Source organism: Pezoporus flaviventris, unplaced genomic scaffold, assembly GCF_033815535.1.
Source record: "Pezoporus flaviventris isolate CSIRO_AGI_PZ_B2104156 unplaced genomic scaffold, CSIRO_AGI_Pfla_v1 ptg000025l, whole genome shotgun sequence".
NCBI lineage: Eukaryota > Metazoa > Chordata > Aves > Psittaciformes > Psittacidae > Pezoporus > Pezoporus flaviventris.
The window spans coordinates 11,392,983-11,410,018 of NW_026892573.1; the positions used below are offsets into that span (position 1 = coordinate 11,392,983).

General features: G+C 38.0%; 1 protein-coding gene across 4 annotated transcripts in view; it reads left to right on the forward strand.

Moving 5' to 3' along the window:
• Positions 1-17,036, forward strand: part of DCLK1 (doublecortin like kinase 1) — a 242,869-nt gene that overhangs the window by 112,811 nt on the left and 113,022 nt on the right. For all 4 annotated transcript variants that reach the window (XM_061457505.1, XM_061457501.1, XM_061457502.1 and 1 more), the window contains exon 4: positions 14,657-14,756. In XM_061457505.1, coding sequence (XP_061313489.1) covers positions 14,657-14,756 — 100 coding nt within the window. The remainder of the gene's footprint in view (positions 1-14,656; positions 14,757-17,036) is intronic.

Consider the following 17,036-nt stretch of genomic DNA (forward strand, 5'->3'; position numbering starts at 1 on the left):
TGTGGAATCTATAAATATGCAGCTGTTTGATCAGTGATAAATGTGAGATGGTTGAATGGCAGCCAAAAATTTTCATTTACATGTTCTTAGGAACAAGTATATCTTAATGATATTGGTACCAGTATATTCTAATAATTTTAATCTGAAAATTAACAACTCTGAGTAACTATTCTTAATAAAAATACATCTTTTCACAGTTTACAGCTCAGATTAAGATTACAGTTTAAATATTAAAAAAAACTAGCAAAATAGAATATATTTTGAAGGATTTTTTTCTTTGTCATTGTGCTAGAACTTCCTGATGTGCTTGAGAAAGCTCCTCTTCACCTCCCATTGAGGTGTAAATTTATTCTGTGTTTTGCTGGCCTGGATTTAGCTCATTTTATCTGGCTGTATCTTTTTGTCTAGCTATCTCTTATTAGGTTTCTTTTTAATTCTCAAATCTTTGAGTAATCACTTGTGACTATCAGAGCTTCTTGTAAAATCCTTTTTCCAAGTGTCAATCTGAGGGTTTTGATTACTTTCTTTGATGCCATCTCTAATCCTGATGTTTCACGTCATATTAATTGATTAGTAAATTCTGCTAGTTTTTTACTTGCTAGATTTACTAATGTCCCAGAACTTTCTGTACTGAGAAACTTACAAGCAATAATCTGCATTCCAGTAAGAAACATTTACATGGGAAGGCAATCTCAACATTCAGTGTGGTTCAGAAATCCTAACAGTTGTAGCCAGCCTGCTAACATTGTTCTGACTGAGGCGTCTCTTCCACGAAGCTGGGATTAAAATTCCAGGTTTTTGTCATTATTGCTTGTGTCTGCTCTTTCTTCATCCTTAAGCTTTTGAGCTCTTTCATGTTGTAAATTCTTGTTGGTCAGATTCTCTCTGTGCATTTCTTACTTTTGCTGCTTGGTCCTAAGGAGACAAACCCAGTGAGAACGGCTTTCCAGTTACCAGAATCCCACTGTGGATTACACATGTAGACCCTGTTTATGTTGCTTAGTAATTTTTCTGAAGGACACAGTCTTTGTTAATGGAAATGCCTTGAATTTAGAGCAGCTACAAGCAAGATGAATTCTCTGATTAATTTTCCAAGAAATACTCTTGGGGAAGTATATAATTTGAACAGTGGCTTTGCTAGATGGATACTTATATATTAATACTAATGTTTATTTAACATGCTCTCTATCCATCTTGTTAACATCTGTTGTATTAATGAAAACTATTGCCAAATAGTTTCAAGAGTGATGGTGATGAGATAGCATCACCCTCTGAATGTTGGTTTTGATTGGACTTTAGATTTATTGTCCCTGTTCTGCACTTAGAAGAAAGGGAATCTCTCAATTTTCAGTTTTCTTGAGCATACAGAGCTTTAATAGTTGAATCATTTGATCTGGATATTGAAAGGATTACTATTACTGTTCAGCCCAACTGACCCTCTGGAATTTAAGGTAGGTATTCAGCTGTTTGAGGTTTTGCATTTTTTGCTGTTTTATTGCCCTTATCATTACATGAAATGCTACATTATCAGCATACTTGTGTTGGTTTTGTACTGGTTCCAGCTGCAGTGTGCAATGACTTGTTGAAACCTTGACATCTGTTTTCCCTTTTCCTTCTTTTTTTAGAAGTCAACCATGTCGCTCTTTTTCAGTGTTGCATGCTGAGCCTTGTGTACCTAGCAAAAAGGCATCATACATCTCAGTTATGTTCTGGACAGTATATGATGGAGTGCTGTCCTGCATGCTCTTTATTAATGGTTGTGCCTGAAAGAATTGCAGTGTACAGCACTATCATCAGAATCCACCATCAGTCAGTAAGCGAACATGAGATCACTGTGTCATGGCTATTAATGTGGTGCCTCATTGTAGCACTGTGATTTTGGAATTAAAATGCTTTCAAAGAAGGAAAAACAAGTCTCCCATCTCTAAACGTATTTGAGTAGCTAGATGCTATTGCACAGTTCATTTGCTACTTGAATCATCAGTTGAAATATGGTTCTACTACAGGCATAGGGTGCGATAAGTTTGTTTCAGATATTAATAAATCTTACAAATTCTGTGTTTCTGCCTGCTTCTGCAGTGCACAGTCTCTCTCTCACAAGAATAAGAAAGCCAGAAACGTTCCCACATTTGACAAAGACATACTATAAGGTGGGTTGCTCTGAATCCAAAGACCAACCAAACAAAAGGAATTCTTTGTTTTTAGGGGGCTTTTCAGAATGCTTCCTTGAATTGCTACCAGGTGGACCTGATGACATGCTACTCTCCTAATTTGGATGCTTTAATAATGGTGTGTAGACTATAACTTTGACCTTTTGGTGTAGCAACCAGTGATGTATATACTGCAATTTCTGTAAGAGAGGGATTTGCAATATCTAAAGCAAAATTACAAATTGAAGATTTCCATTTGGATTTGGATCCAACAGCTAGTCAATTTTATTCATACAATTCCCAGATAAGCGGTGTCTCCTGTGGTCTCAAAGGGAGGATCGTGTGATCTCCCGGTATCTCAAAAAGCAATTACATCTTGCTGCCCCAATTCCCATCAGGGAAGGTAGAGAGCAGCATCTGGCCAGCCAGGCAGATCAGGACCCAGCTTATAGCTTCCTCCTGAGCAGATGTTCATAAAAATAAGCAGACCTCTGGAAAAATACTTAGTTGATTGTGGTGAAAAATGGATCAAGGGCTCATACTTTCCTTAAAGAATGTGTTTGATGGATCTCTTAATTGAAAATAGAAATAATAGTGTTGCATATTTTAAGTAAAATGATGAGAGTGCCTTTGGTTGAAAAATTGTGTGAATTTGAGGAGAAAGTGCAATCAGGCAGCTTTAGTGATCTGCAAGAATTTTGAAAAAAAAAATTTTGAGAAAAATTGATTATGTACACCTTATTTCTTAAATTTATGAATGAAATCCAAGTTTGCAAGATTTTGGGGGGAAATACGTTAAAACTACTTCAGGAATAGCAGACCTACTAATTGTCTTACAGGGAAATTGGACAATATAATGTATTTATTAAACACAGCAAGTGTGACTGTTTCATTTCCTCTAGCACTGGAAATTTACCTGAAAAATATTTTTATCTGTACTTTAAAAAAACATTTCCTTTTTACCTCCAAACCTGTAATTATAATTCCCAGAAATTGTCACCTGACTGCATTTTCCTCTTGAATGAATTTGTTTCATCTACCTGTTCTCTGCCCCCTCATTTACTTGCTCTAAGCGACTAGAAGGATAGGATTAAGTCATCAGCTAAAATTTGTCATGAAATGTGAACAATAAAAAATCATGACTGATTGTTTTAGCTTGGTTTAGAAACTTTACACACAGACATGAGAATCTAGTCCAATACTCCGCTATTGACTGCAAACATAACAAAACTGTGAATTTTAGTTTTTTAATATATCTGGCATGGTATTCTATAAAGTAATATTATCCAAACCAATTAAACTGTTTAGCATTTTCACTTGTAATATGATTGATGATCGAAAAGCCACTTGGGTTTTCTACTGCATGGCCTTCAAATTGTAGGTTTTTCTTTTGTAAGAGGTTTTGTCCTACAAAGGCCTTCTCCAGCCAATGAACTCCCAAGTGTCACTGTATTTTGAAGAACACACTGATAAGCACTTAAGATAGTTTAAGAAGGCTCTGAAACCAGCAGCTTTTGTTTGATTCCAGTTTCAGGAGTACAATGATTTGAATGGGAAATAAGTAAAAGTAAACACCATCTTGATAAAGAGGATATTAGTCATACTAGTGTTAGTGGATGAATAAGCTTCCTTAGTATTTCTCGCTCATTAGATCATGAGCAACATCTTCTGTGTTTAATTTTTCTATTCCTGAGTATTTAACAGTAGATTTTGATAATAATCACAAAATTAATAACTCACAGGGGCATGGTACTGCATTTATTTTTTTTCAGCAAAAGTCAACTTGTATAGCTGCGTACATTGTTTCCTTTGTGCATACATTCTGAAATTCAGGTACATTTCAACAGAAGTCCACAGAACTGGGTGAGATAGTATCACGGTTTTCCTGGTAATAACTTGCAAATGTTTTTGTTTCATTTGCCTAGTCTTTGAAACTGCTTTAGTACCTCTGACAAAGCTTTATGCAAGCACCTAAATTAAAAACAAAAAATATTCTGCTTAGTGATCAGAAATCAGAGCAACATTAGTTTTCTGGTTTTTAGAATTATCTAAGTACACTATTTGCTCTTAAAATAGTTGCCACCTGTTAGGACAGAAATACAGGAGGGCTGCTGAAGTCTGCACTTTGTATATTTAACCACTGAATGGTAGCGTTGCACTGAAGCTGATAAAGGAAAATGTATGAATATGGCAGAGAAAATTAATCCAAATGTAATTGAACTTTCATATCAAAGTCCCACTGGCCTATTGGTTACATCTGCTGATAAATCAGCCATTTTCTCAATGCTTGATCATTCTGAAAAGGCATCCTCTGTTTAACATTAATTTATTTTTAACATGTGAGGAGTTTTTCTTCCCTGTCCCTTTACAACTTTTGTTCTGATGTTTGAATTGTACATCACAAACATGTTGATCTGTTGTGCCATTGTTGTAAGATTAACAGAAACATATTTTACAGTGAGTAGCAGGATTCAGTTTCCATCAAATGCAAAAGAAGACTGTAGGTTATGTGGCCAAGTGATTCATTTTTTAAGGGAAATGTTTAGCTAGTGTATGTGTTCAGCAAGATTGTCTGGGCTCTGGGGCTGCAAATTTATCTCCCTTTTAATTGTGGTGTAGGAATATGCACTGTGTATTTGATAGGAAAAAAGAGTGCTTGGGGATGCACTTCTGACAGATGGACACCCTGCTTCTTAATAAAATGGACTTCTGAACCTGAAGGTTTGCTTTCCTGTTTCTTTGCCAAAACATTGCTTAGAAATTGCTGCAGTCCTTGAGTTGGTCATTAGTATGTCCTGCTTACTTGCTTGAATAAAGCAATTCAGCTTTACCTTTTGTATTCTTAATAAGAATTTAAAATATTTAATTAAAATATCAGTTTAAATATGATGGTAAATAATGTTATCAATAATATACAATTTGCTTTCCCTGGATGTGGGAGTATTTCTGACTTATGCTGCAACATGCAGGTACCTGGCCAGCTGCTGCTTCCAGTAGGTGTTACTGAGCTGCTGGGAGAAGAGAGATGCTGAAATACAAATTCTGATTTTGTAGGGAATACTAAACAATACAAATTTTGAAGCTGTATAAGAAGCAGAGTTAAAACTTACTATTCAGAATTTTTTAACTATTCTTAGTCCATGGGATGTTTCTTTGGAGTGTAGCAAATTATGGGACCTTGAGTATGAGTATCCATATAAAGAGGTACCAGTATGATGTTCTTACTATGATTTTCTCCTTCAATAATTCATCTCATCTAATCTATTTAGATAAAAAAAAATCTCTGCAGCACATAAACCTCAGATTCTGACTAAATAAAGTTACTGGCATCTGTTAACTGGGGAAGTGAAGTGCCCCAAAAGGTCAAGATGAGTCAGTTTGTAGATAACACAAAACCTTTGTTGACTCCTTATTGGCAACTTAATAATTATCAAATTTAAGGATAAAATGCATAAAACACAATGAAAAACTATTGATTGCTATGTAAACCTTACTGACCCAGATTTCCTTGGTCTAAGCTGTGTGTGACAGTGACTCTCAAAACAGACATAGCAGAAATAAAAGAGGCTCTGTAGGAACTCTACTGACAGTTGTGTTCTGTAGATAGCATCAATGTGCAAGGCACTCCAGTTCTGCAAGTGTAAAAGCTCATGCTTCATTGGTCTTCAACCATTAGAGGACTGGGTGAAGCTGGTAAAGGTGTTTGTTCACCTCACATCTGGTAACTGCAAGATCTGAAATTCTTTTAAATACTCCCCTGAAATGCCTGCTAATAGTTGCTTTGGGTGGACTGGAATGCTGCAGGACAGGAGCTGGCTAATTAAAGTAAAACATACATACTGAGTTAAGGTTTCAGTAATAGTAACAAAGTATTTGAGACTGTAGGCAGAGGGGCAAAGTAGTATCCTGAATTTAGGATGTGAAGAGGAGCACACTAAGATTATGGACTTGGGAAGCCAGTAGTTTTACAGGTTATACTGTAGCCTCTTAAATTGGAAATATAGCAGGTGTAGAGTTTTTTCAGTTAGAAAACTGAAGGGCAGCAAGTTTACGTTAGATACAGGGGACGCAAAAGAAGGTGAAAGGAGGAGATGCCCGCTCTAGGCTTGATAATGCTGCCCCTACGTTTTTCCTCTTTCCCATGTGAATGTGTGTTATTTTGTCCCACACTAGCTAGTCAGTGCAGTTGTGCATTGGTGCAGCTGTCAAAGTAAGATAACATTTGCGGAGGAGTAATTTTTGGATGTGGATAGGAGCTACATTCTCACTGTTCTTATCCTGTCTGCCACAAATCAGTTCTTGACAGGAAGATTTTTAACTGGCCGTGTTAGTTCTTCCCATAGAGAAACCTTTCATTAAACAGTATTAGTGTTTCTCCGCATTGCATTCATGCATAAGCCCATGGGTTCCCTGTTGGGAAATACCCCCTGCTCTCCTCAAATTCAGTAACAAAAAAGCTTGTTTACTGAATTAATCTGTCAAAAAAATTGTATCTCACCTAATATTTCAGGCCAAGGTATAGCAGTTTTAGTCTATTAGAACTGCTATTAACTTTATCTGAACTTTAGAGGATTAATTTGAAAGTTTGTTGTCTTTTTTTTAGTGTCACAAATGAAACACATTTCTCAAGAAGAAGGTGATGGCACAATTGAAGAACCTGGGATCTTAATTTAGATTGATTTTCTTAAGTGTGCTATCATTTAGAGCAACACAGAAAATAAAAAAGAAACAAAATGAAACTAGAGGATATTAAGATTAGTGTGTAAAGAATAGTGTGGAAAGGTTTTCTTGCCCTTATGAAAAGCTCTTGCTGACCAAGACAGAAATATGCATTTTAACTGAGGAAAACAAATACTTCACTCCTAGTGATTTATTTGCCAGCTGTTAGCTGGATAAAGATCATCAGCATATATGTACTCCCTAGGCCAAGCAGTGTGTGGCGCAGAATGGATGTTGATGAATATACAAGCTGTAGAAGTAGACTGATGCTACATCTTCAACAATTTAAAAAGTAGAGCAGCCCCGGTACTGGTGAGGAGCAAATGGAAGAGCAGTCAGTTGTGAGCTGGTGCTGATGTGAACAGGTAGCTGAGGCGGAAGGTGTGTGTGTGGTAAATCACAAGTCCCCTGTGTCTGAGGGTGCTGGCTTGCTTTTCCTTTCCTCCTGTGAGGTAGCAGAAGGGCAAACTATTTCTGCTGAATTTGAGTACAAAAATTCCTGTTTCTAACTATGATGTCATCTTGTGTTCATCTATTTTTGAGGGATTTCAGGGACATTAATCTGCTATGTGGCCTCACAAGTTGGTTTTACAGTTGGTAAAGACTAGCTTCAGGCAGCTGAACCCCTACAGTAACATCTCTTCATTTACAGAAACCCCTGTGATAACATCTCCTCTTCATTTACAGAGGGCACTCTTGTAATGAGAATCTCATGATAAAATGCTCTTCACAGAAAAGCTCTCACAGCTTGGTGATGCAGTTGTCACCATGGAGATTTCACTCTTAACAGAAAAGAACAAATTCATTGCCAATCAGCTTCAGAAATGTGTAGCAGATACCTCCTAATGCCTTTGTCTAAGCCACCACCTGAGGACAGAATTTGGATCAGAGGCTGAAAGAGGAAGTACATATATACTGATCATAAATTATATTTGTAGACAACTGGGTCTCAAGAAGTGTCATGTGTGTAATGACAGATATATGGGAAAGGGCATGAATAAAATCCCCAGTGCCTGAGCCAACAGGAAGTGTATTAGACCAGCTTTAAACTTGAATGAAATATTCAAATATGATCTGTGAATTCTTGTTGAGATCTAATTCTTCCCCCTCAGAAAGGGTATTTCTTCTTATTATCCCATAGGCCACACAGAATGGGGTCAACTAAGGTTCCAAAACAAACAAAAAAAACCCAAAAAAAAACCAACAAAACAAAAGAAATTGTGATGTCAAATTTAGAAACTATGAGTGTTTTTCTTTCCCCTTCATGAAAGCCTTATTGATGTTTGGATTTCTTGTTTCACAGCAATGACCTAATAAGCAATTGTACCAGTAAGGAATGATTAATTTCTGATTTTACTGAAGTTACTAAATTCTTCTGAATGAGTGATGGTTGGTAGTTTTGCTGGCCTTTCTGCTAAGGGAAGCTCTACACAGTAAGGAATATATTACAAAACTGAACAAAGCATTGGGAAGGCTAGTGTGGAAAGCAGCCCTATACTGCCTGGGAGATAAATATAGTAATGTAGAAAGTCTCTTCTGTTCCTGTAATTCTGCTGGGATTATGTAGATAAACAACTACGTTAATACTTATACAAACAACTTGGACTTGGGGGTACTGGTGGATGAAAAGCTGAACATGAGCTGGCAATGTGTGCTTGCAGCCTACAAAGCCAACCACATCCTGGGCTGCATCAAAAGAAGCATGGCCAGCAGGTTAAGAGAGGTGATTCTGCCCCTCTATTTCTCTCCTGTAAGACCCCATCTGCATCCAGCTCTGGGGCTCTCAGCACAGGAAAGACATGGACCAGTGGGTCGAGAGGAAGGCCCTGAAAATGATCAGAGTGATGGAACACCTCTCCTATGAAGAAAGACTGAGAGAGTTGGGGTTTTTCAGCCTGGGGAAGAGAAGTCTATTCTGTGGGACAGAGGTTTTGATAGGGCCTTTTGCAATAGGACAAGGAATAATGGTTTTAAACTAAGAGAGAGTAGGTTCAGACTAGATGTAAGGAAAAAATTTTTTACAAGGAGGGTGATGAAACACTGGAACAGGTTGCCTAGGTAGGTTCTAGATGCCCCATCCCTTGAAAATTTAAGTTCATGTTGGATGAGGTTCTGAGTAGCCTGATCTATCTGAAGATGTCCCTGCTCACTGTAGGAGGGGTTGAACTAGATGTCCTTTAATGGTCTCTTCCAACCTGAAATATTCTATGATTTTATGATTCTGTGATTTATTAGCTCTTAGGAAAATTCATAGCTGTCATGAGACTTCTTACTGAAGGGGTAGATGGTAGTGAAATCAGTTCAGGATCTAATCTGAGATGTTACTCCATGAAGCAATAGATGAAGAGTGTGGGAATAGATAAATAAGTACTGCAGTGGTGATGGTTAGACGGTTAGTTTGGTTAAGGAAAAGAAACACAGGGGAAATGCCAATAAAGATCAACCTATATCTTAAAACAAGGAAGAGCTTTGTTTTATTGGAAAAATCAGTGAGGAGATAACAAACAGTAGTATAGTGAGCTCCTTCAACATATGAAGAGCAAAAAAGACCTACCTAGGAATTAAACACTGAGTCTGAGCGAACCAAAATGGGAAATAAATATGAAAAACACTTCCATAATAAAACTCATAACACTTGACACAGAATGAATGAGTCAGAGTCCTAAAATCATGAGTCATTTAAACACTGAGGTTTTTCCAAGGATAAAAGGGTGTTTTAATGTCTTTTTCACTGTCAGGGAAATGATAATCAAACTCAACATGAGATTGTTTCAAGTTCAAAAAGGCTACTTTAAAACAGCTTTAAAACTTCTCAGCTAGCTGGCTACAGGATGAAGTCTGGAAGACAATTGCCACTGACTGTGCCTGCCCCGTCCTTTGCTGATTCTCCACCAGCTTCCATTACCTGTCACCCTTGGTGTGCACTCCTGCCTCTCAGCCCACATCTCCTCCTCTCTTTATGCCTGGTGTTTTCCTTTGCCATCATCCTTCATTTCTCTTTTCAGGAAACCCCCATACCCACTTACCGTTCAAGTTCTCCTTGTCTCCTTCTGCATCTTTTTTGTTTTACCACCTCATTTCTTTGTTCTTACTCTTCTTTCCAGCCCTCAAACAGTGTAGTGCTTGAGGGCACCCCAGCTTGAGGTTTTATCGTTGCTCATCCAAACTTTCTGGATTTTAGTGTGTGTGTTTTAAAGCGTGAACTCAAAAAGGTCCCTGATCCCACTATAGCCAGAATAAAGCAATTGTAAAAGGTGATTTAATTTCTAGCTTTCATCTCATGCTTTTAGAGAAAGGATTGATTCAGTCCCTCTCTCCATCCCTCCCTCCCTCTTCTCCCTCTCCCTTTTTCCCCCTGGCCTTCTCTTTTCCATCCTTTCCCCGTTCCCTCTTTCCCTCTCTCTGCACCTCCTCCTCACTGCTACCAACTGGTCTTTCTTACTTGTGGTGAGAGAATAAAACCACGTAATGGCTCTACCAGCTGCTATTCCTACTCTCCCGTCATCTGTGCTCCAAAACATAAAGCATAATTTCTCACATCTTTTGTAGATGCAACAAAAAAGGGTCTCTGTAACAAAGTTAACAACTTCAAAGAGGTAAATATTAAGAGCTTAAATGGTTCAGATTAGTCAAAAGAAAACTAAAGGCTCCACAATATTTAGGAGATTTCTCATGGGTTCCAGGTACTTGCCTATTTAAAAAAAGAGAGAAAATTGAAGGTATTTTTTAAGGTGCGTATAGTGTCTGTGCAATGGTGCAAAGCTAGTCCCGTGGCTGGGCTGGAAGCCCAGTTTGCTGCTCTGCTCCCTGTTCTCCTTGGGCAACTCGACTGCTCGGCTTCCTGCTCCCCCAGCAACGTGACTGCCTGGTCCCACTGGGTTTCTGTGTCCCCTCAGCTCTTCTAGTGAAAGCACCAGAGCAACTAGGGAGATACGAAGTAATCTGGAGTTCTTCCTAGGCAGACATCTGCATTTCCCACTGGAAGGGTATATGGAATCTTAAGTTGTTTGCTAGGACAAAGATGGGTGGGGGATCCAGATTTCAGCCTGTACAACTTGCTCAGGTGAGTTTAGGCATGCCAAATTATTCTGCCTCTCCTCTGTTTTGGACTGGGTATGTACAGATCAGCCGTGGCATCAGCTAGTCAGCTAGTCTTTTATGGGACTTCTGTATAGCCTGAAGTCTGTACTAGTGATCGATTTTATTTGCGGCTGCTTGTCATCTTTCTCACCGTGGATGCAAAGGATTGTGCTGCCTGAGACTCCCTGGCCTCTGGTATTGTTACTGTTATTTATTCATTCTCCTACAGAGCATGAGAGAGGCACCACTAACTTTAAATATCACCTTTTTGTGAGAAAGTTTTTTGTTTACAAGTGTCACATTTTATTTAGTACAAAGTGCATGGTAGAAAATATTTATGTTTTCAGTTTAGTTTTACTGTAAGGTATATCTTTGCTGCTGTATAAACTTTGTTTTCCCCATTATGAGAAATGTCTCAGTGGATTATGAAAGATAAAAACTTACTTGTGAAAAAGAAGGAGATGTATTCCATGACTTGTAAACAATGAAAATGTTAAAGGAAGGCTCTTGTCATTTACTAATTTAAAAATTTACTAGTTTTAAAGCTGATAACATGCAACAGAGCACACTGGCCTCTTAAGCACTGGCACAGTCTGCTAAGGGTGATATAAATCCTTGATCTTCTGAACCATAACTTTTGAGGAGCTGTGTTCTCCAGAAGTGAAAATCGGTAATAAAAAGCATGTCCTGTTGCTTAACTCATGACTGAGTGTGAAGAGAAAGTGCTTGCAGATTTCCCTTCAGAAAAGCCTGGAAGGGGGTGCTGTGTCTTTGTTAGATGCCTGGTGGGAAGGACTGTCAGTGTAACCTCTGATGAGCATGAGCTATGGAGTGGAGCAGACCAGGGATGCTGAGACAGAGGGGACAGAAAATGCAGACAGCAAAGGACATCTCAAATATAAAAAGATACTGGAAACCTGAAGAGAAGATATTCCAGAGGGGGATGGTTTTGGAGGGAACTTATGCTCTTGCTATAAGCTTTCTAGGAGCTAGAATTGTAATTCCTAAATCAGTAAAATCTTAGGAGGCAAGAAAAACAGTAAGAAGTGTATGCAGTTTTATATGCAGAGTAGGAAACTAAGAGCATGGAAAAAAGAAGCAAGCAGGAGAACACTTTAAGCATAAAGTTTAATAAAAGGCTATCTAAGTACAAATTAGTTTCTGTTGTGCTAATCCTGTTTTCTTTCTTATTTGCCTATAAATTGTGCTGATTAAACCTGAGATGCTGTAAATATTGGCATAGTTGAGCCTGGTTAGGTGTTGCTACCTCCATTTTAATGTCTTGTTTAGGCTTGGATGAAACCTTCTTAACTGAGCAGAGCCAAGCATTTTGGAGTTTTATTAAATGCACACCATTTTTTAATTCACTTAGGAATTTAATTTTTATTCATGTGTGTTGTCAAAATAGCTCAACTTTGTGCCTAAGGTCATTTCCTATTTGTTCAGTTCTAGTATAAACATAAATGTAAAGGTTATCACTCCCCAGAAGAGTGTCAAACTAGGGAGGCAAACAAGAAATCACAGTTTTTTTTAATGCCATTCTGCAAATTAGTAGCTTTGTGCATGCTGTGGGAGATGTGGCAATTTCAGAGGAACTTGACTGAAGGGAAGAGATGCTTGAAGCTTGGTGGGAGTATGGGGTGGGAAGATAGGCAGGATATGTCTTGCAGACAAAAAAAAAGGATGGGAAGTAAATGAGTTTCTAGAACGGTTGCTGATACACTAATAGAAGGTAAACTGAGTAGGAACATGGTAAAAAGCTCCATCAAATACTTACATTTCTGATGTTGGTGTTAAGGTACTGTCTGACATTAAGATGACAATGGTGATAGGAATAGGGCTGTGGTGGATCTGAATTTAAAATTATGTGCATTCCTTAAGGAAAGAATAATTTTGGGAGTACCTTTGTCTCTTTGCAGTTAATTTACTTCATCTAGTTGTTCTTCTTTTTATTTCCTGTTTTTTCTTTTGCTTTTGTTCTACCTTTAAAACAGTTTTAGTGACAAATTTTATTCTGCAAGCAAGTCATGACAAGTGCCACAATTTTTCTTCCTCAAGATTTTTCCAGCATAGAGGCTTGTCACTGTTGTAGAAGCCAAAGCCTTCAGGCACGTTTCCGGGAAGCATGATATGAATTTTATAACCTCTAGATACGAGTTGTTGCAGTTTGGGGGGTGCATGTTTTTATGCCAAAATCTGGCAAAATCTCATTAGCTAATTTTTTCACTTGTGTTTTTGTATGCTTTAAAAGCTGACTTTCCCTCCCCCAGCTTTTTATGAGGGGGCGGTCTGGCTCAGCTGAACTGTTCCCAACTATCTTGTTAATTTTTAGAGATTCTTAATGTGTTACTTTCCCGTGTGTACACTTGAAATTTATTTGTGAGATTATCATGTTCAAACATTTGTACATTATTTAATTACAAAACATTGCGTAAAAGTAAGCAAATACAGACTTCTAAAATTGCCTTGTAGATGTGAAGCAGACACAGAGTTTACCAAGCATCTTTGTTTTTTAAAGGTAATCAGATATCTAATTTGTTTTTTTTTAAATTGTCAAAAAATGAATCAGTGTGTCCATCCAAAGAAGTCAGGTTTGGAGAAAGTTACTGGTTGTTTTAAGAATAATAATATGAAGTCATGTGAATGGAAATACTAAACTGTTAGGTAGTGTCGTGAACTAGAAGCTATTGTAAAGAAATCATAGAATCATAGAATCATTTGGGTTGGAAGGCACCTTCAAAGGTCATCTAGTCCACCCCCCCCGCAATGAGCAGGGACATCTTCAACTAAATCAGTTTGCTCACAGCCCCATAAAACCTGGCCTTGAATGTTTCCAGGTCTGGGGCAGCTACAGTTTCTCTGGGCAACCTGTGCCAGTGTCACAGCACCCTCCTTGTAAAAAATTTCTTCCTCATATCTAGTCTGAATCTACCCTTTTTTTAGTTTAAAACCATTAGCCCTTGTCCTTTCATCACAGGCCCTGCTAAAATGTCTGTCCCCATCTTTCTTATATTCCCCCTTTAACTGTTGAAAGGCTGTGATAAGGTCTCCCTGTAAATTTCATGCATGGACAATAATTCAATACCAGCATAATGTTGGCTATTCATATTTGGGAATGGAAAGGAATTATCTTTTGCTCAATACTGTAAGTATCATTCCCAGCTCACCTGGTTGTTCATGTTGGCACCTTCAAAGAGACTTCACGTTGATTTTGCTGGCAAAGAGGAAGAGTGTGTTAGGGAGACTCAGTTCACCCATATAAGTTTCATGCCCTGGCAGGGAGATTTTACTGCAATAACTACATTTCATTCTGCATATAAAGCTGTAACCTTGTTTCAGTGCACCGAAGGATAGAGATGTAGGCTCAAAAGTAAATTAATTACCCAGTAACTACTGAATGGCGTACCCTTACCTTGTGCATAAACAAAAGGCATTTACCTCATAACCCATTGATGCATCAGGTATTAAATGTGACAGTTATGGCTTTCTGTCTTATCTCTCTCTTCCTGCAGTGTTTATAAAAGCGTTTCTCTCTTACAACGGATGGTCAAACCACAGCTTTGAAATTTATCTGGAGATGAAGCTCTGTTGTTAGCATTAAAAGTGAACAGTTTTCATGCAGATGGGGACAAGGAGGAGTTTATTCTTCTTACTATTCCGGTTATGAGGTATTTCATACAATGTGTTTCTTTCTGTTTTGCTTGCAGGTGATGTGCCTTCAGGATTTCTTTGGCGATGATGACATTTTTATTGCGTGTGGACCAGAAAAGTTCCGTTACCAGGATGATTTCTTGCTGGATGAAAGTGGTAAGATGTATTTTTAAAATGTTTACAACCGGAGTATAGGGCAGATTTCTATATCATGCTAATTAAGCCAAAACTGTTTGACCTAAATTAATTTCAGAAAGAGCATTAATATTTTTATTCTTTAAATACTAAATACTGAAATAAGAGATAACTGAAAGCAACAGTAAAGCTGCCAAGGGAAACATTTGCCTGTGCAGCGTACTACTTCAACCTGAATTTCATATACGATAGAGAGTAGTCGTGTGTTTGGTGGAACTCCTTTTTTGCAAATTCTTGCATAGAGTTTTGTGCTTAATTTTTCTTTGAATTTATTCTTTTTCCTTATTACAATTTTTCAGCCTCACAGTCCTTACAATTGAGATATAGATAATGCTCCACAGGTAATATGATAAAGGAAGGTAGATAAAATTCTGTGTGAAAGATAATCAGCAAATTGAGACAAAGTAATCTGAGACAATGCAGGGAGTTCTCTTTTTTCTCAGAGGTTGACTCATACAATAATGTAACCAGTGTACGTAATCAATTAAGGAAATACGATTTTTGTTACAAAGAGCTTTCCTAACTTAGAAACTTCAGTAACAAGAAAAAAATCTATAAGATTTGTGTATTTTGCAAGACCCAGCAAAGGTTTTATTGCCCCTGCGGTCTCTCTCAGTCCAGGGTATGTTTGTAATCCACTAGTATCAACTTCTCTCATCCTTTTTTTTGAAATATCAAAGGTCTCAACAGCTGACTGGAAAATCAGAAAATATTTTATTACAGTAGTAACTTCTTTCATAGTCATCATGTGCATATTTAACTTCACCACTTCATCACTGCTTTTGATGCAAATTAACATTCAAAATGAAAGATGGTGCAATTGTACTTCCCTGACTAACCTGTGAAAGAGTTCTTGGTTTACCTGGATCCAGACAAATGCTCCATTAGCTTGTGTAGGAGCAGAAGGAGCCAACTTGTGCAGAATTTACATTGTGAGTTGAAGGGTAAGCCTGGAAAAGGAGGTATCTTTGCTACTTGCAAAGGAACAATATTTTGTATCAGGCACAACCAGATGCAAGCACATATTCTGCCCTCTTCTAGAGGACCTTATAATATGGAAATAAAAATCAAATAGTGCAGCAGATTTGTTCTTTGCCATAATTGTACTTGCCTCTAAGCTAAAATGTGGAAAGGTAACTTTAGCCATCGTTAGGACAGGAATTAGAAAGGAAATGGGGACATACTTGGGTAGCACAGGGGTTTCCTAGGTGGTAATGTGGCCAGCACAGCTGTCCTGCATTTAATGAGTGCCAGGTAGCTGACTGCACAGTCTGGATTCACTTGTGTCTCTTATCTGAAAGATGACACTGGTGGCTGCCTAGTATCTCCTCCCAGTGAATCCTGTGGCATTTTTCCAGTGCTGACTCGGGGAGAAATGATGACAGCAGATTTGTCTAAATCCCTTTTTGAAGTACGGAGCACTTTTTTGGATGTCTAGTGTCAAAGTACAGACAACCTGACTCTGCCTAGTCTTTATTTGTCTGACATATCACTATCTCTTTGAGTAAGCACTACTTCCTCTGGAACATTGGTGCTTAAAACCATATTATGCTGAACTGGGGAAAAAAAAAAAAAAAAAGCAGCAGTTTGGAATCTGGGCTGAAAGTCCAATTTCAGCAATTTGTTGTGTTTGCTTTAAAGATTGAGTGAACATTGACTGTTTTGACTACAGGAGCAAAGAAAGAGCAGAAAATTAGACTCCAGACTGTCTCTAACTCCTTTGTGAAGTGTACATCAAGTATTTTGGGATATTTTTTCGACTAAGTTTAGTATCAGAAAACTTGTTTAGGTTGCTTGCCATTAATAGCTGATGTACCAACTAGGTACACATCTAGTTAGGCTTCTCTGAGGTGGGAACAAGATTTGGAGAGAGAATTAAAAAACTACTCAACTTTTGTTTTGTTTGGCAAATGAAGTCTGTGTGACCACGCTATGTGTCCATGTGTCCCTCATAGTTAATCTAAGAACATTAAAATTATTAGTAAGTGGTGTCTAACTGTGCAAGGCTTGGAAACCTTGACTCTGCTTCCCTGTAAAGCAGCTTGAAGCAACACCGTGCTGTTCTCTGTCACCACATCCCTCCAGCATTTCCCACTTTCAGCCAGTTAAGGTGTTGGGGCTCAAGAAATAAAGAAAAGCAAAATTTGAAGGTGGGAAAGAAAAGGAGAAAGAATAAAGGCTTAAACAATCAGGGCTATGGGTTTTTGGGAATTACTTATCAAGGAGGAAGAATGCCTTTGT